This window comes from Macadamia integrifolia, chromosome 4 (assembly GCF_013358625.1).
Source record: "Macadamia integrifolia cultivar HAES 741 chromosome 4, SCU_Mint_v3, whole genome shotgun sequence".
NCBI lineage: Eukaryota > Viridiplantae > Streptophyta > Magnoliopsida > Proteales > Proteaceae > Macadamia > Macadamia integrifolia.
In genome coordinates this window covers 4,097,857-4,124,032 of record NC_056560.1, presented here as the reverse complement: position 1 = coordinate 4,124,032, position 26,176 = coordinate 4,097,857, and the positions used below count along the sequence as shown (strand labels likewise).

Below are 26,176 nucleotides of genomic sequence, written 5' to 3'. Positions count from 1 at the left end.
CCATACTCCACAGTGTCGTGTCCCCATAATGTCATGCCATTAAGTGCCAACCAAAGTTACCAGCACAGGGGATATGATGGACACGTGAACCGCCCTCTTCTCTCGTGATTTTATCTCACTGTCCCTCGCTCTCTTCTTTACCGTCTTCCACCGACGCACTATCTCTGTTCCTTACCATCTTCGACACAACCTTCACACACACGCTTTTGTTTTTTCCTTCCCCACCACCTCCTTCTCTCTTCTATCATGGGATAGTGCATAGTGTGACATAGTTAGATGGCTACTTACCAGCCATTTGTAGCAAAGTGGAGCAGAATGAGATAGAACTGTAAAATTGCATGGATAAGCCCCCGTCTTTGGTTCCCCTTTTAGTTTTGTAGGGTTCAGGATTCCAGTAAGGAATCTGGACGATGGATTGAGCTCTGAAAAGTGAAAACAAGAAGAAAAGAGCAGAAGATAACTGGAGAGAGATGAGACTTATAGTTTAGACATCTATTACCACAAGATATCTTTTACCAAAAAAAAATTAGCACAAGATATCAATAATAGTAGTTGTGACTTGGAACTTGGGAAGGAAAATTTTGACTCCAATCTCCATTAACTGGGCGGCAATTGTGTTAAACCCCAATACCTACTTTTTTTTTTTTAAATCAATGGAGCCCCATGTTAATTTAAGGAAAATAAAAACTTTCCACAGAAAAAAGAGTAGATAGCAACCTCCGTGATTAATGGGGATAATTATGGTGCTGTAGTGACTGGTGAATGTCGTACTGGCGTGTGAGAGTTTTGAGGGAGTGACGCCGGTGAGTGCGGGAGGGACCGATTGCATTTTGGTTTAGCTTTCAAGTTTTTTGGGAAATCTCTCTCTCTCTCTCTCTGTCTGTGTGTGTGGAAAGGACCACCCATTCACCTTGCATCCCACCCAACCTTCTCCCCCAATTGATTGAGCTGCTAACTACATATCTATCCCTCACATGAAAAGGTTGGGCAAATATTGGTATTGTATCTACTGCATCGGTCGTATTGTATTGATATTGATTGATCCTTAATCTATTCGAATTAATTATCCGTATTGTTTTAGGGATAAAACAGTAAAAAAAAAAACATATTTTTTTTTAAAAACAAAAATAACTGATACCCACCGATCCTCTCCGATACCAAACCCTAACCAACTAAAACTAGCAACGTGCCTATCTCTTCGCCTTAAGGTTTAAGAGTCAAATTCTACAATTCTCTCTTTGCCACTTTGCCTTCCCTCCCACACGTCCTTGTCTCTTTCTCCTATTAAATCCAAGGCTCCCAACTCCTAATTAACCAATCTCACATGGTATGGTCAATAGTGGGCTCACTCCTAGTCATAAAGTCTCGGCCTCATGTGCCCACACGGCTCACACCATTCACAAGTTAGGACCTCACCTTTTCCCATGTGCATTTGTGATGCAAAGGCCCAGCCAACAAACCCACAAACATGGAACGGAAGGAAGAGGAAAATAAGGACTCCCATTCCCATCAATTGGGAGAAGACTTGAGGGTCCTCCACGCCTCCATGGCCCAACCAACTTACTACCTACTTTCATGAACCAACCAAGTCCTATAAGATTAACTTTTCCATCACCCTGAAGAGGCTTCTTAGTCTAGGCTGCAGTCTACATTTGCATGTGGTAGCTTTGGTTTGTAACCAACTACAGTTCCACATGAAAGTGACATTTTCATCTATCGAAATTCCATAACTTTTATTAAATGAATAAAACAATCCAAAAGCAAAATTTTCATGGGAATCTCGCCCAGGGTGAGGTGAGAATCTCTTCACCCATTACCTTTATTGTGGTTGGATGGGAATCTTGGGCAGCCTGAGGGCATTTCGGTCTTCGTCAAGGGGGTAAGTAATCATCAAACTCTGATTATGAGAGGATCTCTTCACCGGTGAGTAAAAAAAATCTCTTCTCATCAATTCACATTTCACGATCAAACAAAAATCAGAGTTATATACCTCATGAAGAAAAAATTGATGGTTAGAAGGTGAGGAACAATACCATGTTCATTGCACCTATAGCTGCCATCAGTTATTGTACAAGAGACTTGGGCCTTGGCATATTTTAGGAGATTACATGTGATTTGGAAAGTTCAGTCGGATTGTATAACTTGAATTTGGCCCCCATAGCCATAATTCTTCAACAGACTTCCGTCTTGCCTCCAGTTCTCTTTAACCTTCACTTCAACCTGTTCAGTTGGAAGACTCTTATCAGTTATCCAATAGCTGATGTCAATGTACACAGGCATGAGGCTAGTATTCATACTGATAATGCAGATCTCAAAATTCATTTTAACTAGTCAACCAATCAACAAAAGGTTAGTAAAATTAAAGGAAAATTACATCATTATCCACTTTTGGGTTTCCCTTTACAAAATTACCCACAAAAAGTTTTGGTTAACAAAAATACCCAAAATTGGGTTTGGATTTACAAAACTACCCACCCAAAGTTTCAGTTAACAAAACTACCCAAAATCATGTTTGGGTTTACAAAACTACCCAAAATAGTGAGTCTTCATCTTCCACATATAATCATGTATTTTTTTATTACTGAAACTTTGAGTGGGTAGTTTTGTAAACCCAAACTCAATTTTGGGTATTTTTGTTAACTTAAACTTTTGATGGGTAATTTTGCAAAGGAAGAACCATAAGTGGGTAATCAAGTAATTTTCCCTAAAATAATTAATGAATTAGAGGTCTCTCCCCTCCTTCCTTTTCCACCCTTCTTGCCATGCCAAAAAACAAAGTAAAAAAGTAACACATACAACTAAAATGAAGATATATGGTTTAAAAAAAAAACCCACAGTGAAGATATTTCTCATACAAAAAATGGAAATTAAAACTGAAGATAAACTATTCAGCAGTCTAGAGTGTAATTGTAGAAGTAGCGTAATTTATTTCTTTAAAAAAAAAGACTTAAAAACAAAATTAAAGAAAAAGAAAATAAAAGAATTTTTACCAGTGCAGTAATGTAATCATTATGCAACATGATTGTACAAACTACTTAAATTTCTGACCATATTTAGTAATAATACTTTTTAGATGTAACTTTTATTTTACTTTTCAAATCCAGGGGATTTAGATGCAAAGTAAAATTTAATAACCAAATTTGGATTTATTTGGAATTAGTGACATAACCATGTGGAGTAATGATTACAAAAGTTCATTTATTAGGTTTGAAAATTTCACATCCCTTCAATTCCCCACGCAACTACCAAATGGAGCCAAAGGTAAGGGGTCAATTGGAACCCAAAGGAAACAGACCAGCATCTCTTCAAAATTAGATTGTTTAAATGAAACATGATAAGGGTACTTTATTAAGTTGCAAACCTCCAGGTACACTTTCTTCTGCAAGAAATCTTCAATATCTAGCCTGGCAGCTGTAGCCAATACTTTCAGAGCCCTCCCTTCCTGCATTCATATGGGGGAAAAGAGGCAACAGACAACCATATCCAGTCAGTTATGCTATATATTGGGAGGCTTGTGCAATCAAATATATCTAAGTGCATAGATGATATCATTGGTAACAAAGCATACAACACTGGGCAACACAGAACCAAGTTTGACTGCATCCTAGTGCACTAGATAAGCGTCATGCACTTCGATCTAAATTGCACTCGCCTATCATTGCCAAAAGAAGCACAACAAGGAAAAATACAAAATTATGTTCCATGCATTGCAATGAACCAAATAAAATTATATGACCTATGTAAAACTTGACAGACAAACCATGAACACAAATGGACGAGACAAAGAAAAGGGGGAAAAGAATAAAACTATCTATGAATAAATAAAAAAGATAATCCAGCCTGAAGAAGTTTTTATCTTGAAAATTATCAGATCTAATGTTCATAAAAGAGCATCTGCGAAACCTACCCAAGGACCCAGCCCTTTTGCAATCAAAGGAAGTGGGAATCATCTTGCATTTTCAAATACAAAAATTTCATTTTTCTTTCTTTATTAATTTATTTTACACAGATTTTCCCACACATGAGGACAAGATTCAAAAGCATTTATGAGTGTGCATCACACATTTGAAATATAATATACAGTTTTGAGAAAATGGGAGAAAAGAACGTGCAGAAGAAGATTTTAATGATGCTGAACCGGATCATTAAAAAGATAAAAGAAAAGAGAAACTGTGAACAATGATAAATTCAGCCAAAATAACGAACAGATCTCAGAATCATAAAATTCCTGAAGAAGCAAATACTAAAGAATTATCAAACTCCAAACTAATAGCACAACCATGTATGATAAAAATCGGCCAGGTACCACAGATAAAATATGATATAGACTTACTTTCCCAATGAGAATAATCTTTTGGGAGTTCTTCTCAACAACTATCTCAACTTGAATAAAATCTTTTGAAGTTGGCCTAGTTTTGTAGTTTACTACATTGACCTGTGGAATGCAAGAAACCCAATTTCCCAACATATTTAGAGGTGGAAGCATCTAATTGCAAAGGCATTCAAAGGATAGTAAAAGTATATTGCAAATAAGTCACAACTTCTAGTCAGATTGAATATACCTGACAGGCATATGGGACTTCTTTATGATATTGCATAAATATTTTCTCTCGAACAATTTCAGCTATGAAGAATCTTTCTGGGTGCTCACTAGCAATGTCCTGTAAACTCAAGGGACAACAGAAGATAAGTGTTCCTACAAACTGTTCAGAAATAAACTATTAGTTCAAGCAAAAACATGTTAACCCGACAATTCAAAATAAAGATGATACCTATGCATGACAGCTCGGCCTAAAGTACAGAATGCCATTTCCCAGGTGACATATATAGACGCCAAGAAGAAAAATAATTCATTCATAAAAAAACCAACTTACCAAGATACAGAGGATTAGCAGCTAAACTATAGAAATCAACTCCAGTTAAGAACCAAGGTAAAATTTGTCATGTGCCAAACTAAGGGAACCAGCTTAGGTAATAACCAAGGTAAAACAAGTGTTATTCAGACCTTAGCCATTCATCATTTCAGATCCAGCATGAGTAGCTCAACTATAGTAGTCCATCACTTTCTAATAAACTAGGGTTATTTTTTATGTCTTACTCATAGTTTATAATAGTCCAGAAAAATCCCAAACCTGCTAATTCAAAGTTTAAGTTAGACACTTAAACCAATTGGCCGTAAATTGGTATTTCTTTTGGGATGTTCAGTGCTTTATGTTGATTTTGATATTTTCTGTAACTCTTTTTCACTATTTATTTTAAATTGTGGTCAACAGTTTTAGTAAATCGCAATTTTACAATCTGGTTGTACTACTAAAAAGGGGGTCGACGGTTTTTCTTTTCGTGAGATTAATTGGGGATATTGTTGGACCTCCAATCTTGGGTTTGTTGTAGATTTGGGATAATATTATAGACATGCAAATAGGGAAAAGGAAACCAGGGTTCAGAATATTTTAGGCAATCTCCCCCCCCCCCCAACAAAAAAAAAAAAAAGGAGATTCAATGGATGGGATGAAACAAGTTATAAATAAGAATAATGAGAATACAGTAATTAAAAAAAGAAACAAGAAGAAAAAGAAAGAGCATGCGGGGAAAGAATTTATGCAGGTGCACTTCCTTGGTGGATTGGCCCAAATACGTTGGGGAGCCCAGATGGAGTTGAACCGGGTCCAATGGGTTTTTGGGTCCAGTAGAATATTTAGGCTTTAATTTTGGAATAACATCGTAATCTTTTTATTTATTTATTTTCTTCGGTAGGAAATAGCTAAAGGACGATAGGTGTTTTCTAGTTGCTTTTAGCTTCCTATTTGGAGTTGGTTTCTAGTTTTTGTAGTTTTAATTTCTTATATATGCCGTACCTATGATAGAGTTTTCAGATTGAACGAATGAATTGAATGGTTGAGTCTTGTAAGTGCCTGTGTGGTGTGTTTGTGCGATCCCTTCCACTCCTCTCTCTCCTTACAATGTGATATCCCCTTTCTCTCCTCCTTTCTTCTTCTTTCTTACATTGCTTCTCTGCTTCCCAGTTCCAGCAATACCTCCCACCAGCCATATTGATCAACGATCTCTCTCTATCCTCTTCCTTTCAACCAAGGTTTTAGGCCAAAGTTAATCCTCTTCTGGGCGACTAAGTTCCTAGAACCGCAGCCCCTAATGTCATCCATACTGTAAGTATAACTTGTAGAGCAAATCTGGTTTCCCCTCTTTTGTTACATCCAAATTCAGAGATTTTCACCCTCAAACATTCCTTGTGTTTTAGGGATTTGTGAGTTGGATTCCATAGGGCAGGCGATACAAGCCTGCACCTGAAATTTCACAAGATTGGAAGCTCTCTGTGAAGAGGGTGGACCTCAGCACAACGGTAGGGTTGCTCCATTGTGACCTAGTGGTCGCGGGTTTGAGTCAAAAAACAGCCTCTCAGCGAAGCAGGGATAAGACTGTGTACGTTATGGCCCTCCACAGACCCCGTAGTGGTGGGAACCTCGTGCACCATGTACACCTTTTATTGGAAGCTCTCTGTGGAGAACCATATCAATGCAAGAGAGCAATCCTGCTGGTTTTCTGGTTGCAAGTTTGAAGGAATAAAACTTTCTCCCCCTCCCCAACTCCTTGCATTTTACTTTATTCTTTGGGTTTCCCATAATACCTTTTCCCCTTTATTTCTTATTCCCCATGTCCCTCTGTTAACTTTTACCATGAAACTTGTCCATAGTGATCCGAAGATGCCAAATGGAAGGGCTGTCTCTCAACGGATGAAAGTTACTCCAGGGATAACAGGCTGATCTTCCCAAGTGTTCCCTACTTTTCCCTTGTTCAATAAATCCTAAATACCTTTATGTCTCTTCTCTTTTATCTACCCAAGAGCCCTTGAAGTTTTTGATCATTTACAGTGTTTCCATTCCTTTCAATTGTGGAACCATGTATAATTTGGGCGGGCCCATAAGCAAACCGATAGGGTATATTTTGTGACCTGGGGTTCTGCATCAAGAAGAGCACCAATGGTTTTCTGGGATTCACATATGAGCCTTGCTCCACTAATCTTCAACCAACGTACTTGTGGCTCAAACTTATGAGATAGATCTCACAAAATGACTTCAACTTAGATACTCAAGGGTTGAGCTACTATTAATGTTATTCTCATCCTCTGCCTCATATTCCCACACCACATTTATTTTATTTAGCATGCAACATGTTCTACTCACTGAATTTTGGTTGGTGGGTCGGGCATGAGTTGATAAATTTTCCATGCTTAACATCAACTTAAGTATTCCAAATTGTGTTTGCCAAAGATTCTATTAAACATATTGACAATCTTGAATTATAAGCATGCTTGATACCAGAAGCCCATAGACACAACATATGCAAGTTCTTCCAACAATTAGCAACATATAAATCTTTCAAATTTGCGATTTTGATACACAATTGGAATTTGACAAATTGAGTGACAATCAATTTGAGGTTACTGATACGTGCACATTAAATAGAAGAGATATAATAAGGGGATCCAAGAGATAAAATAGGGGAGAAAGAGATAACTGCTATCAATAACAAAAAAAGAAAAAGAAAAAATACAAGAGATTAAATAGGATAAAAGATGAGGATAACAAGGGTTTGACTTTACGGACGAAGCCATGACATCTCGGCCTAATTAGGAGGTAGCCCGCCTCTACTCAACAACTGAGCATTTGTTTCCTTTTTACTTTTTCATTCTCTCCATTTTTTCCCTATAAATAGATTTTACAACAACTTCTCCAACATCCCACAACTAAGAAGTTACAATAACAGATAATAACTACTAATCCCCTACACCACTACACTAATAACGGATAACTCCTACTAGTAATTGATAATTACTAAACAACATATGCATAGTCCTTATTTTTCAATAAAACTAATCCCGCCCAAAAGTCGTGCACGTAACAATTACACTCCCTAAAGACCCTGAGTGTGAATCAACTTCAATGCTTGCATCTAAATTTGTGGTGCTTAAGTAGCTAGACGAGTAATCAATAGAAGATATTGATTATTGGCTTTCAAAATTAACAGGCTAATCTTTTAAGTCCCCTCATTCTTGTTTGGTTTTATGAAAAAGATCCTACAACTGTACTTTCATACTTAAATATTCCATTAGGGCAAATTTTTTGAAAAGAACATAGACAAAGGATAAATTACATTTGGCTTTTCCCACAAACAAGAAGACTAACCTCAAACATACCTTTGGATAGTAAGCTGGCCCAACAGGGAGTTTTGACAGTATCCATTCCTTCACATCATCCACACCGTGACCATATTTGGCGCTCACAGGTATGACCTCATCAACATCGGTGAATTTCTCATACCACTGCAGTCACAGCGTTACTATTTTTATTTCTGGTAAGCCAAATATTAAATCTAAGTAACAACTAGGCTGATTCTGGCAGCAGTTTAGCAACAGTGGGATACATGTATAGGCTCTGACCCACCAGCCAATGGTTCTTCAGAGGCCCTTCAGCAAAAGCTGAATTGACCCAATCCGATACTTTAACAATCCAAACATAAACGTATTTTATGCCTGTCCAAGTAAGTTTCATTTCTCAGATTGTTATAAATAATAATCAACTATTTGGTGAAGGAGACATCTAGGATGACCCAATTTTGATGGTTCTCATATGCATTTGTGTCCTATTGACTGTTGTGGATATAGAGATGCATACCTTAAAGTTTTTTATTTAGAGAGAGAGAGAGAGAGAGAGAGAGAGAGAGAGAGAGTGTAAGAGGAAAAAATAAACTTCAACTCTGTTTGCATTCTAGAAAATGTATAAGGTCCCACTCCCAATGTAAAGTAATGACAATAATTTTTCACCAGTTACTAACCTCTAGTTTCTTCGCAACCTCACCTGGCTTAATTAGGTCCTTTTTATTCAACACCAACAAAGTAGGTACCTTATCTTGGACACTTCCAACCCTTTCTTCCAACACCTCGTCAATCTAAAAATAAATGAGAACAATTTAGAAAAGCAAATAGAGTTCCAAAAATAACTCGACCTAAGAAGCATACCTTTTGAGGCATTTTACATGCATCAACGACAATTAGTACACAGTCTGCATTAATGGCTGCACGGCGAACATTGCTCATCATCAGATTGTCCAACTTGTGCATCTTCTTTTCTATAACACCAGGTGTGTCATAGAGTATCATCTGCAAGCTAACCCATACAGATGAATAAAAATTTTACAAAATCCACTACATCCAGAGTTTCATTTAACTTAGTTTCATGAAATAGAAGCACCTTTTTTTTACCCGAAATCATGAAATAGAAGCACTGGTTCCATGTACAAGAACTTCTAATATGGGAATGAGTTAGAATCATTGATACGATAAAAATGAAATTATTACAAAAAAAGATTCTTCTTTGTAATATATTAAAAGTTACCTATCCAAAAAAATTATATTAGAAGTCAGCAAATTGCACATCACATTCATATAGTTTTAGAAATAGAACAAGATCCATACAGTTGACACTAAATAGTTGGAATAAGATTTTCATTCCATGATTTTTCCGCATACAAGTTGCCAGCCTTAGCACTTACAATTGTTCGTAAAACAAGATTTGGTCCAAGACAAGTCATGCTAGCCACCTCTTCTTGCCCCCCACCCCCCACCCCCCACCCCCCACCCTCCACCCTCCCCTTCCATCTCGTATTATTAGCAGCAAAACTAGTGACAGTTGACATACCAACCTGTTTGAAAGGTGGTAAGAGGGGAATTGAAGATTCTTAAGAAGATTTAAGTGGTTGCAACCTTGAGCATTTGGCAGGAAAGGAACAACAGCATCTGAAATGTATTTGAAGTCCTCTTTCAAGGTGGCCCAAGTGAACTAGTATGGTCCTATAGTCATCAAGCCACTGTTTGTTCGGAGCTTTATAGGTTTAGTGTCATCTTCTGCTTCTAGGTCTTTACAGTCAACTAGTTGCATGATGGATTTTTTATATATCAGGTCCTCCAGTACTTACTCTTTCACTTCATTAACTAAATTTCTCTCAACAAATGCCATATAATCTTCACACACAGATTCTAACCCCCCATCTTCACACACAGATTCTAACCCCCCCCCTTCTATTTTGTTTTCCTTTTCCTTTTCCTTTCATGGCTGCTATATGGCATGTGCATCTTACCGTGACCCAATTGTAACATAAAACAAAAACACCTTTAAGTCTTATCAAGGTAACAGGTTCCACAAGAGTAACTGTTGTAGAAAGCAATGTACCTGATAGTCAGGGGCAGAACATATACCAAGAATTCTGTGCCTCGTGGTTTGAGGTTTCTCGGTAACAATTGAGAGCTTTTGACCTATCATTTGGTTTGAGAGTGTACTCTTCCCGACATTAGGTTTACCCAGCACAGCTACATAACCTGCATTTATTACACCAACATTAAGATGACTTTGAGACACCCAAAGTTTCACAAAAGTTAAGCATGAGCTTCTATAATACCTGCAAGTGTGGAAACCCATGTGATAAAGAATAACTGAATAACTAGAAAAACAACATATTGGCCCGAAAGTTTATTTGCCACTATGTCACATGGTTTTTTGATAATAAATGTACTGATTCTGGAAAAAGATTCAATTCCAGAATCCCATGGTATCAAGAAAACCACTACCAAGAAAACCTCAAAGCATCCTACATAGCAACCTCTCGTTCCATCCTTTCCAGATTAACGGAATTGTCAGCAAATTGGCCTTATCTTCCTTAACTTCTCTAGTAATATCTTAATCATCTAGCTCCATGAACTTAAAAACCAAACATAAGGTTTTTACATCCTAGTGGAGTTTGTAGGATCACCATCCTAATCAACAAGTAGTTGGGTTGAACTGACTTGACTCAGTCAGAACAGAGAGGGTAAGTAGACAAACATGGCTCAACTAAAAAGAAGGGCACACTGCACACAGTGAGGACTAGAATCCTTAGTAATAGCAGTAAGGGTTCAACTTCAGCTTTGCTCATTTTTTTATATTTCCCGCCCTTATTTCCGTAAGATTCTCGAGACGCTAGCAAAACCAAGGTGTAAAAATATGGAAAGCCAAAACATATAAGATAAAAGAGAAAACACGACTAACCGCTTCGGTGATTAGAGTCAGTCTGAAAGTTGAGTTCTTCCATCTCGTAGTCATCGAGCAAAGCCGAATTCCAGTCTGGTTTATCACTTAAAGATAAAAAGGGAAATTCGTCGTCGTCGGAGCAGCTCGTCCTTGCAAGTTTCTCCGTTTCTTGCTTGAACCTTTGCCTGCTTGAAACCCGCTTCTCCCACACAACCTCTCGATTTCTCGCCCACGACAATGTTTCCCGTAAAGGGTTTCGCGACGACCGCTGAAATAGGACATTTCCCTGAGGAAAATGAGACGAAGAATAACAGAGAGCATTTTCTCTCATAAGAGTCGCATGGAGATGCCGGTTGAGCTGCATCGGAGACTGGAGAGCTTACTTTGTTCCTTGTCTGTTCATTCATGATGTTTCCTTTATCTGTTCCAATTTAATTTATCTTTCGACGAAGGAATCCAAATGCCTTTTCAATTATATAGTATTTTGTCCAAAATTTTGAGATTAATTACAAAAGAGCCACTCTCAGAAACCCTCAACCTCTAGTCCGCCTCACGTACAATGTTAATAGCTTGTAGTACACCATGAACTGCTAAATTTCATTAGAAATAATATATTACTGAAAAAACTTACCCATTTGTTCTTTTTGACAAGTACATATATTTATTTGTAGTATAGTATATCATGAATAAAACGAACAGACCATGACTTCTACTTCTTGTGCAAAATTACACTCAAACAGTGGCTTGGGTTCCTTTATCCGGTGCACAGCAAGAATCAAAGTGATTTTACAAAGCATATAAAGAAATGAATTAAGGCTACAAGCCTACAACAATTAGTGCAAATGCCTGCCTTGTTGCAGATTGCAAGGGAAGGAGGTACTATTAGTTTTTAACTGCTTACACAAATTTTGTGATCTCACATTTTCTAGCAATGGTGAAAACAGTGTAACTCATGAAAGGCCAATGTATTTGGCCTTCCTACAATCTTAGTTTCACTCAGAACATGGTATTATCATCATCATCATCACTATTCATTTTATGGGAAGCTCATGGCTTGGTTGCATCATCACCATCAAAAGCTTGAGAAGGCATGGAGCACGATGATTCGGTTCCTGTTGGGAGGTAAGACCATGCAAAGGCCACAGCACCGAGTGCAACAGCAGTGCCTATTGAGCTCCAAACCCACCTTTGCATTCTTTTCCTCCTTTGCCTTTGACGCCGACCCACCTCTTTACATACAAGAAAAAAATAATGACATGAATCATAGTGACCAAAATACACTGATACGAGAGGGGATAAAAAAAAATGGATACAAACCAGAAACAGCTAAAATGTCTAAAATCATAGGGGCATATGTCATATAGTAACTATTTCTGTGCACCTTTTCTATATGCCTACATATTAAAGTTTGTAGAAGATTTTTGCAGATTGTAATGGACAAACAGAGAGAGAGAGAGAGCTCACCAACAGCTTCTTGATTCCTCTGAGACATCTCATGATTCACAGCTTCATAATAATGTAGCCGGTCCAACAATCGAGCAATTTCAAAGTTTTTTGACTCAATCCAAGATTCCATCTCCATCTCAGCCTCCGCCCTTGCAGTGCCCCTCCCTACAGAATTGGATACCATCCGTGCAATATATATCTGCTGGCGCAGCTCTTCCCCAGGATCAAGATTTAAATTTTTATCGTCTCCAGCAATGGTTGAAGCTGAAGGGATAGTCAGCCCTTCAAGGGATAATTGTTCCCTGATCCTCTGCCACAGTTTTTGCATATTATGGAGGGCTTCCTCTGCTTGCTTTCGCTTTTCAATCTCTGTTAACAAATTCAGTCTTATCTCACGCAGTTCAGCTTCCATGTCACGAAGAGATGACTGCGGGCCCCCCTCACTAGAGAGTTCTGCACAGAATAAGATATTAAAGCTTGGGGATGACATGTTAAACACATATTTTTTTCTTCTTAAAGATTAGTTAATCACATGATTGATAAATCAATATTTCAAAAAACAACTAATGCTTCAGAAACTCAACATGTCATCTCAATCAAAACACCTTCAATTCAAGGGGTAAAGCATTTATTAATTGAAAACCCAATTATCCCCGTACCACTTGAAAATCTTGAAACTATTGTAACTTGGTCAAGTTCAGGAAACAAAATAAAATAATGAGGATATATGCAAATGATACACAGGCTTTATTTTCTGTAGGCTGTCTCTTTCAGTCGCTTGGTAAAATTGCAATAGCGTAGAGATCCAAATTATTAATTGTTTAAGCAGTAGGCAAGGCACTAGGTCCAAACACAATCCCAATAGGCATGTGGAAGAGTTTAGGAATTTGTGATTTATCTTGGTTAATCAAGTTGTTTAATAAGATTATGAGTACAAGGAAAATGCCAAATGAATGGAGAAGAAGCATTGTGGTTCCGATTTATAAAAATAAAGGTGGTATTTTGGAGCTGCAATAATTATATAAGCATAAACTAACCTATGAAATTGTAGGAAAGAGTTATTAAAAACCCATTTGAGATAAGAAACTACTATTACGAAGAACCAATTTGGTTTTATGCGAAAAAGATCTACGCATGGTTTAAAGTATCTCCAATACCGATTTGATACCCTCCGATACGTATCTTAAATTTAGCCGACCGATATTGATACTTTAATCCTTGATTTTTAGCATATCTTAGCGTATCTCCGATATGATACGATACGATACCCTCCGATTAAATTTAGCCAAATGATACAACGATTTACTTTTAAGAGACTCATGGAAAATTTTAAAGATTGCAAAAAGGATTTCCATATTGCCTTCATTAACCTAGAAAAGGCTTATGACAGAGTCCCTAGAAAGTTAATCTAGCAAGTACTAGAAAAGAAAAGTGTTTCAAGTAGATAAGTGGACATAATTCTAGTGTAAGAATCGTGGGGGTCAAGGCAGTGAATTCTCAACAATTGGGCTATTTCTATGATCAACTATAAGCACTTATCTATTTGCATTTACCATGGATGATTTAAATAGAGACATTCAAGATGAGATTCTTTAGTGTATGCTATTTGCTGATGAAATTGTTTTGATGGATGAGACAAAAGCAGGGATTAACACCAAGTTGGAGTTATGGAGATCAATCTTGGAATCAAAAGGTTCTAAGATAAGCAAAACAAAGACGAAGTATATGGTGTGTAACTTTAGTTACACTAGGACGGATAATTAAGGTGGTGAAATTGATAAGGGAGATTCAATCAAATGATTATTTTAGGTATCTGGACATAATCATATATAAAGAAGGTGATATTGAGGATAATGTTTCACAGCGAAATAAAATAGGATGGATGAAGGGGAGAGATGCAACAATGTGACAAGAGTATTGTGTGATAGAGGCATTCCTTTAAAATTTAAGAAAAATTCTATAAAACAATCATATGTGATTGGCTATGATGTATGATGTGGAATGTAGGGCAGTTAAGAAGCATTATATAGATAAACTCAATGTAGCTGAGATGAGAATATTGAGATCAATGTGTGGCAAAACTAGGACAGATAAATTAAGAAATGATCATATTAGAGCTGATTTGGGTGTAGCTCCAATACATAATAAGTTGATTGCCTTTATTTCTTTAGGGGGAAAAGAACGCTCTCTGGTTGCGAGGCCCCTGTGCTGGGCCTATACACCAATGCAGGGGCCAATAAGGGGGCGCACATGGGCAATTATGATACATGGGATGGAATGTTGGCCAGTCAAAGAAATGTTATATAGAATAGACATTTGTAGGAAGGATAAAGTAAGGAATGAGAATATTAGAGCAGATTTTTGAGTTGCCTTGACCAATGACAAGCTCTGTGAAAGTCTTTTGAGGCGGTATGGTCATGTTCAAAGGATGCCTGAAGACTCCTAAGGAGGAGTGATCTGATTCAGATAGAAGGAGCTAAAAGAGCTACAGGCAGGCATAAAATGACTTTAGGTGAAGTTGTGAGGAAGGACATGCATAATCTCGGTCTAGTCCCAAGTATAACCATGGATAGAACCTAATGGAGAGTAAGGATCCATCTGACTAATCCCATTTAGCTGAGACTATCTTGACTTGTTGGGATGTGCCTCTTTCCTCTTACTCTCATTTTTCTACTCTCTTCTTTCTTTTCTCAGCTCTCATAATTTCATCTCTTCCCTCCCCCTTTTTTTGTTTGGACAATTTTTCCACTCGGTTTTGTATGGATCCATGTAGCCAACCCCATTGAGTTTGGATAAGGTTGAGTTTGTTGTCATGTTGTTGTTGTCGTTGTTGTTGTTACTGGGGTGGGGGCATCATTTCGCCGCCCTCTCTGTCCAGATTCAAGGGCTACACGACTAGGAAGCATTGTTTCCCCTCTCTTTATTTTAATTTGTTATTAAGTGTTTTAGTTAGGCTGGATTAGGATTCTATTAGTCCAATCCTATTTGAATCTATTTTCATTATTATTTTAGTTTCCTAGTTAGTTTAAGTTACCATATTAGTTAAGGATCAGGTTAGTGCTTTCCTTTTTAATGTAGGAGTTTATTTTCGGGTCTTCTATATAAATATGTAAGAGGGACTAGCATTGTCCACAAATTTAATAAAGAAAATTGCAGCTTTTGCTTGCTTCTTCATGCTTGAATACCTCTTGCGTTTGATCAAGGAGACTGGTGATTGATCTAATCGAACCACCTTGCAGCGTGAAGCCCGGGTCTATATTCTACTGTTCTTTTTTTCTGAAGTTGCTGCTATATTACTGGATTTCTGATTCTTCTAGTTCTAATTGCCATCAATAAGTAAGTTCCAATCTGGAAATTCCTGCAGCTAGAACCTTTGCTTCTAGAAGATCATATACTACATGTTTTTTGAGATTAAGCAATCTAGCCATTAGAATCTGTCCAGATCTTGAGCAGTTATTTCAATCCTCAAGAAGAACTCAATCAGAATCCTGCCCCTGCTGATCTGGACATATATTGAGTTTTCCCATTCTGCCCTTGATTGGTAATCTGTCCATTTAGCTAAATCAATATGTGGATTATGATCTGTTTCTGCCGAGATTTACAACCCGTATACAGAACCGATTGGACAGTTTAGTTCTGATTTCTGGAGTTTATTTTGATTAGTCGAATTACTGATTTTACCTTCTCCTAAGTCAACTAGGATTGGCCCCAAATTTCACATCTTTTCATTAGATTGATCTGTAATTTTCAGCAGCTGTCCTACTACTGATTTCCAAGATTTGATTTGAGTTTGGATTTATCTTGACAATCTGATGAATTTGAAATCTAGCATGTACTAGAGAAGAGAAGGGTGTCGATTAAATACATGGACATACATAAATATATGTATGAGGGCATTGTGACTATTGTGAGAACCTCGGGAGGTCAAGGGCCTCAAGGCAGTGAATCCCCAATTACAATTATGCTACATCAAGGATTTGGCTTAAGCCCTTATTTGTTTTCTCTTATCATGGATGATGTAACCAGGAACATTCAAGATGAAGTTCCATGGTGTATGCTATTTGTTGATGATATTGTTTTGGTGGATGAGAAAAAAGTAGTGATAACACTAAGATGGAGTTATGTAGATCAACCTTGGAATCAATAGGTATTAAGATTAGTAGAACGATGGAGTATATGAGTTGTAAGTTTAGTTACACTAACATGGATAATGATATGGTGAAAATTGAGGAGAGAGTAATTATTTAAGATATATTGGGTCAAACATAAATAAAAAATGTGATATAGAAGATGATTTCACAGAAAATTAAAGTGGGCAGGATGAAGTGGAGAGATGCATCCGAAGTGTTGAGTGACTAATATATTCCTTTAAAGCTTAAGGTAAAATTCTATAGGATAGTCGTACAACTAGCTATGGTGTATGGGGCGAAGTGTTGGGAAATTAAGAAGAGCCATATAGATAAGCTATGTGTAGCATCATGAGGATATTGAGATGGATGTGTGTACAGAATGACCATATTTGAATTGATTTGGGAGTTGCCCCGATTCATGATAAGCTCCGAGAAAGCCGTTGCAAGTAGCATGGCCATGCTCAACGAAGGCCTTGGGATGCATTAATAAGTAAGTGTGATCTAATTGAAGGAGCTAAAATAGCCAGGGGCATGCCTAAAATGACCATAGGAGTAGTGAGGAAAGACATGCATAGTTTAGCTCTTGTCCCTAGTATGACCCCAAATACAGCTAATTGGAGGGCTAGGATCCATGTAGTCGATTCAATTTAGGTGGTTCTACTGAGTTGTAGTGTTCCTTTCTTTTTACTATTACTATTATTATTTTGCCATTGCACGGATCCATGTAGCCGACCCCATTTAGTTGGGATAAGGTTGAGTTGTCATCGCCGTCATTGTTGTTGTTGTTGACCTAAAATGACCCGAGGAGAAATGGTGAGGAAAGACATGCATAACTTAGGCCTTGTATCAAATATGACCTTGTATAGAGCAAATTGGAGGGTAAAGATCAATGTAGCTGACCCCATTTAGTTGGGATAAGGCTAAGTTGTTATTGGATATAGTTACATATAGAAAGAGTTACACCAGCCCATTCCTAAAGTGTATCACACTCCACTCCGCAAAACCCTAAATGTGCTCTTGCACAAGCTGACCCCTTGGCAATTCGTAAGACATATCTTGCTTGCCACTGATATATAGCTTTACTTGCAATATGAGATGTACAGATATGGATTTTATGAAAACAAGGCACATAGATCATCAAGGCCTTGACCATTTGCCATGGGAAATGAAATTACAACCATGCACCACAGAGTGACAGACCAAAATTTTCGGCTACAGTCTGCCTCTAGAAACATAGGCATGTTTACTACATAACTACATAATACACTAGTATGGCAGTAAATGACATTTTACTGTATATACATCATATCTGTTCCATAAAATAACTACATTCAGTCGAGACCTTCAGTTGCAATTCACTGTGCAGTTCTACCTATTTGCTCTTCAAATGGGGATTGCAACTAGTTCCACAAAACAGCAAAAAAACCAGCGACCATTGTGAAACATAATATTTGGCAACCAAGAAACAGTGCACAGGTGAAGTATGGCTCAGGTTCATAACATAAATAAAAAAGGAGTGCAGCTGAGATGCAAATGTTGAGATGGATAAACAGAAATACAAGAAAGACGGTATTATTCCACAAAATGAGTGCATGGGTAACTAGGTACGAACCTAGGAATGGTGCCAAAACATTATAAGGTGAGCGAGAGTGCATTGAGATGGTTTTTTCATGCCAAAATTACAAAAGACTGTACCAGTGATGAGTAAAATTATGCAAGTTGAGATTGTAAAGGGGCAGCAGTAAGGACAAAAAGGACTTTGGTCGAAGTAGTGAGGATGCCATTACAGAGGCATGGTACAATTATGACATTTAGATTTGAATCGGGGAAAAGAACTCGTTCCTGACCCTAAAAGATATCATTAAAAATTTAAGTCGACATCCATGGAGCTTAAATTTTGACATAGAAGATCTACATCGGCAGTATAAGTGATACAAGCAAATCAAAGATGAATGATTTACAATGGTTTTGGCAGAATAGTAACAATGAGATGACATAAAATGGATTAATATAGTTATAGAGAAAAGAGAAGAAGGACCTCTAACCTTCCCAAGCATCATAGAATTCACCACTTGGAGTAGTCAACCTGAATGAGCGCTCGCCCCCACTGTTGTACTCCACATCATTATTGCTGCCGATACTCATGGACTCCTGAGGATCAAAAAAATCTTCACACTCAGAGTCTCTCTCCAAGTTGAACGCCACCGACTTTGACGAATCCTCGGTTCTAACCAAACTGCCATCCAAATTACTGCTTCTGATATCCTCGTTATGGAAACCATTCTGACCCATCTCCTCCTTATGAGGACCGTAAACAGTAACAGTAGCAGTAGCAGTAGCAGTAACAGTAACAGGAGAGATCGCATCTTCGGCAGAACCAATAGTGGTACTGTCTGTGTTTCTTCCATTCTCATCAGCGGTGATGTCTCCCTCTGGAGCTTGTTGGTTCAAGGAGACGCTGTTCTGAGAGACGCTCTTGAGAAGACGGGGACCACGCCGTTTGTGATTGATGATGTAAGGAGAGGGAGGGAAGGATGAGGCTGACGAAGAGTCCGGGACAGGGGTTACCACAGGGGTGGCATAGAGCGCTGGAGATATCTGCGGCAACTGCGTTTGTTTCGTTTCCGTCGATGAATGTCTCCTCTCGAGCTTCATATTGAGAGGTTTAACGATGGATTTCGGAGCTCCTGGAGCTCCCGGTTCCAGTAACCTATCAAGGGCGATGGCTGTAAAGGTCGGCATGGCCTCCTCAGACAATAAATCGATGAAATCTCCGAAACCCAATAAGCCAGAATGAAACCCTAAATTTCTTTATTTAGGGCTCAACTCCAATCAAAATCACAAAGCTCAGAAAGAAAACCTAGAACTCCACAATATCTTGGATTCTTGACGTCCTTTTGTTCTTCGGCACCATGGAACCAGATGTTAGGAGAGGCGAGGCGAGGCGAGGCGATGCAACGGAATTAATTCAAAGCTGAAATTCAAGTACAGGTCGCCTTAATAGCTGAATCGAATCGAATCACAACCAACGGCGAGTGGTGATCTGACAAAAAGGAAATCCATTAGAATCCCAAATGAAAGAAAAACGCAACAAAAAGAGATGGAATAGATTCAAAATGAGATGTATGGAATACCGAAAATGAAGAAGATAAAAGAAAAGAAGTTTCTACAAATGAATTGAAGTCGTTGAAATTGCATCCACCTTCGTGAAGATGAAAGGAATGACAGAAGCAAAACTTTCAAGAATCTGTGTAGGTTTTGATGTGTAACAGTAATAATAATAACTACCTTAGCTTCATCTTCTTCACAGCAAGTCCGTAACAGAAACCCCTTTTCTAAGCTCTCTCTCTCTCTGTCCCTCTCCTCGCCGCCCGCAAAATTTTGAAAAGGCGCACTTCAAAGGGTTTGAAGTTTGAACGAGCTCGATGATGTATGCGTCTATGTGATGATGAGCTGTTACCTTGTTCATGGGCTTGAACTTGGTGGGTTTGGGCCACACGTCAAGGCTTTCGTTTAGTTATTATTTTTTTCGGTCATCATATATACTTGGAGGCCACGGAAATTCTTTGGTGAATCGCAGATGTCCACTCCACGGTAGAGTTTGCTTGGGGGACAATCAAAACGTCGGTGATGGGAGCTTATTCTTATTTCTCACTCCTTCGATCGTTGGTTTAGAATCTTTGACTTACTGTTAACCAAGCATGGAACATTACACATTTAAATAATTTTTTTTTTTTTTTTTAAGAACGGCAAAACCAACCAGATCTGATCTATAGAAAAATGGAGGTTCCCATCCCATACTTTTTTATTCACGTCACGTCACGTCACATAGATACCCTTTTCAAGTCAAATTGTATTTTTCTCTAGAAGTCAAATTTTTAATTAGATATATTTTCCAACTTTTTGGTATAAACAAGTAGAAACGTGAGGGGGGCCTACACACCCCTTACCTCTTTTTTTGTAATTTTTGGGTGCTAAAAGAATCATGACATAGAGAGTCAAATGAGTTCACTTTCATCCCCCCTTTTCTTTTTTTCTTTTTCTTTTTTAAGAACACTTTCATCCCATTTCATGAATTTTGCAGCTTCCATACCTACTTAGTATCAAATTACTTGGAGACCAAGGCTGATACGCATTAGAAAGTATAAAAATAGAGAAATATCAAGCATTGGAATAGATTTTGGATTCAAAATTTATTCCAAAAATATATATCAAACACGGTCTCAATATTTAATATGTTACGGTTTTTGTCATCTATAGAGTTTAAATTGACATTATCTTTACATGTTAATGGATGATATAGACATGAATATTTCTCCACTCTGTTTAACTTGAGTTCTAATTGATTTACTTAGGCATCGTTTGATAATGTTTCTGTTGTTTCTATGTCTAGAAACAGCAGAAACGGCTATTCATGGTTTGTTGGTGTTTGATAAACATGTTTATCGAAACGTCTTTTGCAGACATAATGCTACTAAAAAATCCAATAGTAACATCAGATGTCCAAAAGGGAGAGAGGGTTCGATTGCCTCTTTTTAGATTTAAATAGTTGAGAGATTAATCGGGCACAACAACCTTTTTTTTTTTCTCTCAAATTTATTTTTCGAAACGATAAGTCCGACTTGTTTCATCAAAGTTGTTTATAGAATTGTAAATAGACATAAATTTTGATTTATATTTATAAAAACAGGTGAAACAGAACATCTTTATCAATTATTTTTTAAGTTGTTTCTCTGTTTCTGGTAACAAAAAAACACAGAAACGATAGAAACAGAACATTGTCAAATAATGCTTTTAGTGTTTAAGAATTAGGAACTGGATTCCAGATTGGTCTCCGTCAATTCCAAATTAGAAAAACCTTTTTTTTTTAAACCTATTCTAGCTGATTTTTCAAACACTGGATTCACTTTGTGAGATGTGTTATCCAAGTTGACTTCCAAGTTTCAAAGATATATCTCTAGTCACAAATATAGATGGTTCCTCATTAGTTGCCTTGAATTATTCATTTTATTTTATTTTTTGATAAAAACAAAGTCTTCTATTTATAACTCATTTATGTAGTCGTTATATAACTGTTGGAGTCTCTTTATTCATTAACTTTTTCACAACTAGAAATTACCTATGTCTTTATTCCCGAACTTTTCTACAACTAGAAATTACCCTTCCCCTTTATTACTCATTAATTTCTCACTAAAGCAGGGTGGGGCTAGATGGCCATTACACCAACAATATTTATCTTTGGCTACTAACCATTGTTTAAGGGACACGCTTGGTCCAACGATGAGGTATGAGTGTTGTGACCTAGTGGTCAAGCGGTCAAAATAAACTCTCAACATTCTCAAGGTAAGACTGCATAGTTTTCTTCCCCCCTGTGGACCTCGCACATGCGAGAGCCTCATGCACAGGATATGCCTTTTTATTGACCATTGTTTCACTCACTAAATCTCTTCTTCTCATCTATCCAAATTGTTTTTAATAGTAATAAACCATTATTTGCTTTTAATGAGAAATCTTTAAGAAGTAGGTCTCAACCACCAGCTCAAATTCTTCAGCACTTTGACTCTCAAGGGAATTTACTTCTTTTATTCTTTTATTAGAAGCTCAACTAGTTCAATTAAAACTATTAATATTTCTTGAATTACCCCACCATTAGGTTTTATTAAGCTTAATGCTGATGGTTCTAGTTTAGGAACTCCGGTTCCAGCTGGAATCGAAGGAGTCTTTCAAGAATATCATGGCAAGTCCATATCAGGTTTTGTTGAATATATTGGCATCAATTTTGCTTTTATAGAAGTATTAGCAGTAAGGCAAGCTAGGTCTCCAAATCGTGAAAGCTATAAATGTTATTACTATGTGATTATTGAAGGTGAATGTGCTCTAATCATCAACATACCTAAGGGGTTATTTTTTAACATTCCATGATGTATAAAACAACTTAGATTTCATTAGTGTCATCCTACACTAGTTGTTGGTCACTTTATCATGTCAAGCATGCCACCCAGCATGTTCACTGCCTTGGCTCTGATTCTGGGTATTTTCCCCTCTGTAAACACTCAAATTTGGTAATTTCTCCAATTTAGCTTCATTGTAGCTAAGGATTGTGTGTTCTTAATGCAATTCCCCTTTATTGGTACAGGAAATGAAGCTCACCATTCAATTCTGAAGCAGCACCAACTGATTCACCTGGATGACCTATGCAATGCTCATTTTTTCGTGTTGGAGCATCCCAAAGCAGAGGGAAGATACATCTGCTCCTCCAGGGACATCACCATCTTTGAGCTTGCAAAGATGTTGAGGGAAAGATACCCAGAATACAACATTCCTACCACGTATTACACTCCCTATACAATAAAGCTTTCCTTGATTCTTCATTTCCCTGGCTTAGCCCTTATTTAGATTCAGTTCCATACAAGAACAAAGTGGCCTCAGCTAGTATACTTATCAATATGTGTTAGAATATGAAAGATAATTTAATTTAAATTATTATAAGATTCAAATTACCTTATAGTTTCTTGTGTCTTTTCAGATTTGACCATCTTTTTATCTTCTTGTATGACCCCTCATATAATTATCTCTATGTATTCTCATAACCTTTTGTGTATTTACAAATAATACTTAATATGGTCTCTTCATTTTTAGGACTTTATCTCTTCATCTTAAGGATTTTTTTACTTCACTTTATGAGAGCCTTTGTCTCTTCATTTTGAGAGACCTTATCTTTTTTTCTTCTTGTGAAAGACTTGAATGGGGGATCTTATCTCTTCCTCTTCTTGTGAGAGACTTGAATGAGAAACCTTATCTCTTCATTTATTTTCTGAAAGTCTCTTTTCCTCTATAAATAGAGGGGATCTCTAGGCATTGTACACACCAATTGCAATTACAAAGTCCACTCAAGTTATGATGTGTTGTGAGGATTGAGATATTATTTTACTCTTATTTTGAGTGTATATACTTAAGTGTATTTTGAGTTTTCCATCTTTAGTTTGAGCACAACGTTGGAATACTCGAAGGGGTCTAGCAGTTGAGTGCACAACTACTATGGATGCCATTGGGTTGTTTCATCTTGAAGGTCGACTCGTAACTCATCCAGTTGCACCATTGGGGGCGTCTACGGTCTTAAGGAGAGTGTCAAGTGACACAACTCAACCTGTTTATATTGTCAACATATTTTGTTACAAGATTTCTAAGAGTTCATGGTTCGAAGATCTCTTGAAAGCTCAACAACCAAAGATAAGTGTGCTCACTAAATATTCTAATCCACCCATTTTTCTACAATATGAAACATCTATTTTGCAGGTTTATGGGTATTGATGAGTCAATCAAGCCTGTTCATTTCTCTTCAAAGAAACTCACGGACTTAGGCTTCAAATTCAAGTACACCGCAGAGAATATCTTTGATGGAGCTATCCGCTCGTGCAGGGAGAAGAACTTGATTCCACTTAAAACATTAGAGAAGCCATGTGCTGCAGAGAACCAAAAACTAAATGGAGCGGAGGAGAAAATCTCTGCAGTTGGGGAAGAGAACCAGCAACGCAGCAACCCATTAAGGCATAGAAGTGTTCCTTTTGTGTTTCTGCAATCCATATTGGTGTGATTTCTTTTACTGGAAGCTTAATGGAATGAATGAAACCAATGCTAACGACTTTTAGAATTTTCTTTTCCATTTGTTTTTGTTTTGGGTCATTTGTCATTTTGAATATAATCCTGATTAACCAAATTATTAAGGTTCCCTTTGGTTGCAAGGGAAAGTAAAATGGAGGAAAAGTGATGTGAAATTTTCAATCTTAGAAAGGATTTTTTTTTTTTTCTAAATTACCTCAAATGGTTGTATCACTAAATTCAAATCATTCTATATATGGCTATTAAAATTTATTTTACTTTGAATCTAAATACCTTAGGTTTCAAAACTAAAATAAAATGGTATCTAAAAAGCATCATTATTAAATTTGGTGATTAGTTTATACAATCATGTTAAATAATGAATATAAATTTTTTTGATCTGGATAACTTTTGCTGGCCACTAAGTGTGGTTCATGTGTTTTTTGTCTGTGTATAAAAATATGCAACAGGTTATTTGTATATATAGTCCAGAGTCGAGCCTAGTGCTCCATTTTGCTTATCTAGCTAGGACAACTATTATCACAAACACTCAACCTAGAATCATGTACACATCTTCCGATTCCTAATTGTTCTTTTTTTTTTAGAGTAATTTACAACGCTACCCCTTGAAGAATGCCATTATTAGATAAACACCCCCTGTATAATGCCAAATTATACTCAAACCCCTTGCCGTCAGTCATGGTTATAGAATATACCTTATATGCTGATATCAACTGTTATATATTTTTTTAAATACTAAAATGCCCTTGTAAAAGTTGAAGTACCTAATATACCCTCTAATAAGTCTCCAACCTTAAAATGAAAAAGACCCATCCCCAAATCGATACCAATCTCTCTTCGTAAAGAACAGCGGCAAATCCATATTTTTTTAGAATTCATATTCATCCGTCCATCGTCTCTCAACCTGAAACCTTAGAAACACCAGAAGCTTTTTCACATGCAAGGTTTGGTCTTAAATCAAGAGAAGCCATATCCTTGGATTTTTCAATGTTCCCAGACCCATCTGCAGTTTTTTTTTTTTTTTTAATAAGAAAACAGAGCAAATACGTTTTGAATAAAAAAAAAAAACATAGTAATCACTTGCAGGGATGGAAAAAGATGGCTTAGTATCATAAGAGTTGAGCAATTGGGAAAGAAGCATCGTTTCCATCCATATGTTAAAATCTAATTTTTAATCCTAAATCACATGAACACAAAAATTGAGAGAAATAAAACGGAAGAGATAAGAGAGTAGAATTTCTCCAGATCCGCTTCATGAGGCAAGCTAGAACACCGCCTTTAAGATTTTGCAAAAACGGAGATTTGCAAATTTAGCGTTGTCTCATACACAACACCCACATGATGACAACACCGGAGAGCTAGTAATCAGTAATCGACGCAATTCAAAATCCTAAAACTAGATCTATTAAACCATTTAGATAGAAAACCCCTTGGGCAATAAAGGCCAAAACCCTAAAAGAAGAGAAGAACTCTACTGGAGAGGCTCGCAGTTAAAGACTGTGAACCCATCTGTAGGTACTTCTTTTCGGGCGGATCACTGATTTTTGAGGAATAGACTTGATAAACCCTAAGGGGCTCCCCTGAATCAGAAACCCCTTCCTCCTCCTTCATTTCAGTTTGATAGCCAAAACCCTAAGGGGTTTCCTGAAGCAGAAACCCCATGTTTCTCCTTCTTCATTTCAAGTTGAGAGCCGAAACCTTAAGGGGCTCCCCTAAAGCAGAAACCCCCTTGTCGTCCGTTTCAAGTTGAGAGCTTTCACAATTGCCTCCTCCCTTCTTCATTTTAGGCTCTTTTCTTTGTTCTTCCCTCCTTTCTTCTTTGTTTCAGGTTGGAAGATGGGATCCGAAAGACGGTGGAAGAGCTTCACTCGGATTAGACCTGGATCCATTTGAAGGGGAAAA

The 26,176-nt window shown here is 37.3% G+C and overlaps 3 protein-coding genes across 8 annotated transcripts; 1 reads left to right on the top strand and 2 right to left on the bottom strand.

Annotated features, from left to right (window-relative positions):
- Nucleotides 1-11,501, bottom strand: LOC122076581 (GTPase ERA-like, chloroplastic). 3 transcript variants are annotated; one of them, XR_006139537.1, is made up of 11 exons: nt 11,097-11,501; nt 10,245-10,390; nt 9,035-9,175; nt 8,874-8,964; nt 8,460-8,548; nt 8,213-8,338; nt 4,563-4,661; nt 4,334-4,435; nt 3,362-3,442; nt 2,034-2,220; nt 1-422 (listed from the first exon to the last, which is right to left on the bottom strand). XR_006139537.1 is itself a non-coding variant. In XM_042641965.1 (10 exons), the coding sequence occupies exons 1-10, from the start codon at nt 11,440-11,442 to the stop codon at nt 2,125-2,127; spliced, it is 1,317 nt and encodes a 438-aa protein (XP_042497899.1). In that variant the 5' UTR covers nt 11,443-11,501; the 3' UTR covers nt 1,925-2,124. The 3 variants fall into 3 exon arrangements, 2 of the variants coding, with proteins under 2 accessions (XP_042497899.1, XP_042497900.1); XM_042641965.1 differs by lacking the exon at nt 1-422 and having other exon boundaries at nt 1,925-2,220; XM_042641966.1 differs by lacking the exons at nt 1-422; nt 8,460-8,548 and having other exon boundaries at nt 1,925-2,220; nt 8,851-8,964; nt 11,097-11,500.
- A 162-nt stretch (nt 11,502-11,663) lies between these two features.
- On the bottom strand, nt 11,664-20,105 carry LOC122076582. Of its 4 annotated transcripts, none has more exons than XM_042641967.1 (4): nt 19,943-20,105; nt 18,700-19,697; nt 12,543-12,977; nt 11,664-12,307 (listed from the first exon to the last, which is right to left on the bottom strand). In XM_042641967.1, exons 2-4 carry the CDS (start codon nt 19,394-19,396, stop codon nt 12,126-12,128), a joined length of 1,314 nt encoding a protein of 437 aa, XP_042497901.1. In that variant the 5' UTR covers nt 19,397-19,697; nt 19,943-20,105; the 3' UTR covers nt 11,664-12,125. The 4 variants fall into 4 exon arrangements, with proteins under 4 accessions (XP_042497901.1, XP_042497902.1, XP_042497903.1 ...); XM_042641968.1 differs by having other exon boundaries at nt 19,857-20,087; XM_042641969.1 differs by lacking the exon at nt 19,943-20,105 and adding an exon at nt 19,789-19,930.
- A 2,531-nt stretch (nt 20,106-22,636) lies between these two features.
- Nucleotides 22,637-24,248, top strand: LOC122077534 (dihydroflavonol 4-reductase-like). The gene is made up of 3 exons (XM_042643492.1): nt 22,637-22,685; nt 22,791-22,983; nt 23,951-24,248. Exons 1-3 carry the CDS (start codon nt 22,637-22,639, stop codon nt 24,246-24,248), a joined length of 540 nt encoding a protein of 179 aa, XP_042499426.1.
- Nucleotides 24,249-26,176: the final 1,928 nt, after the last annotated feature.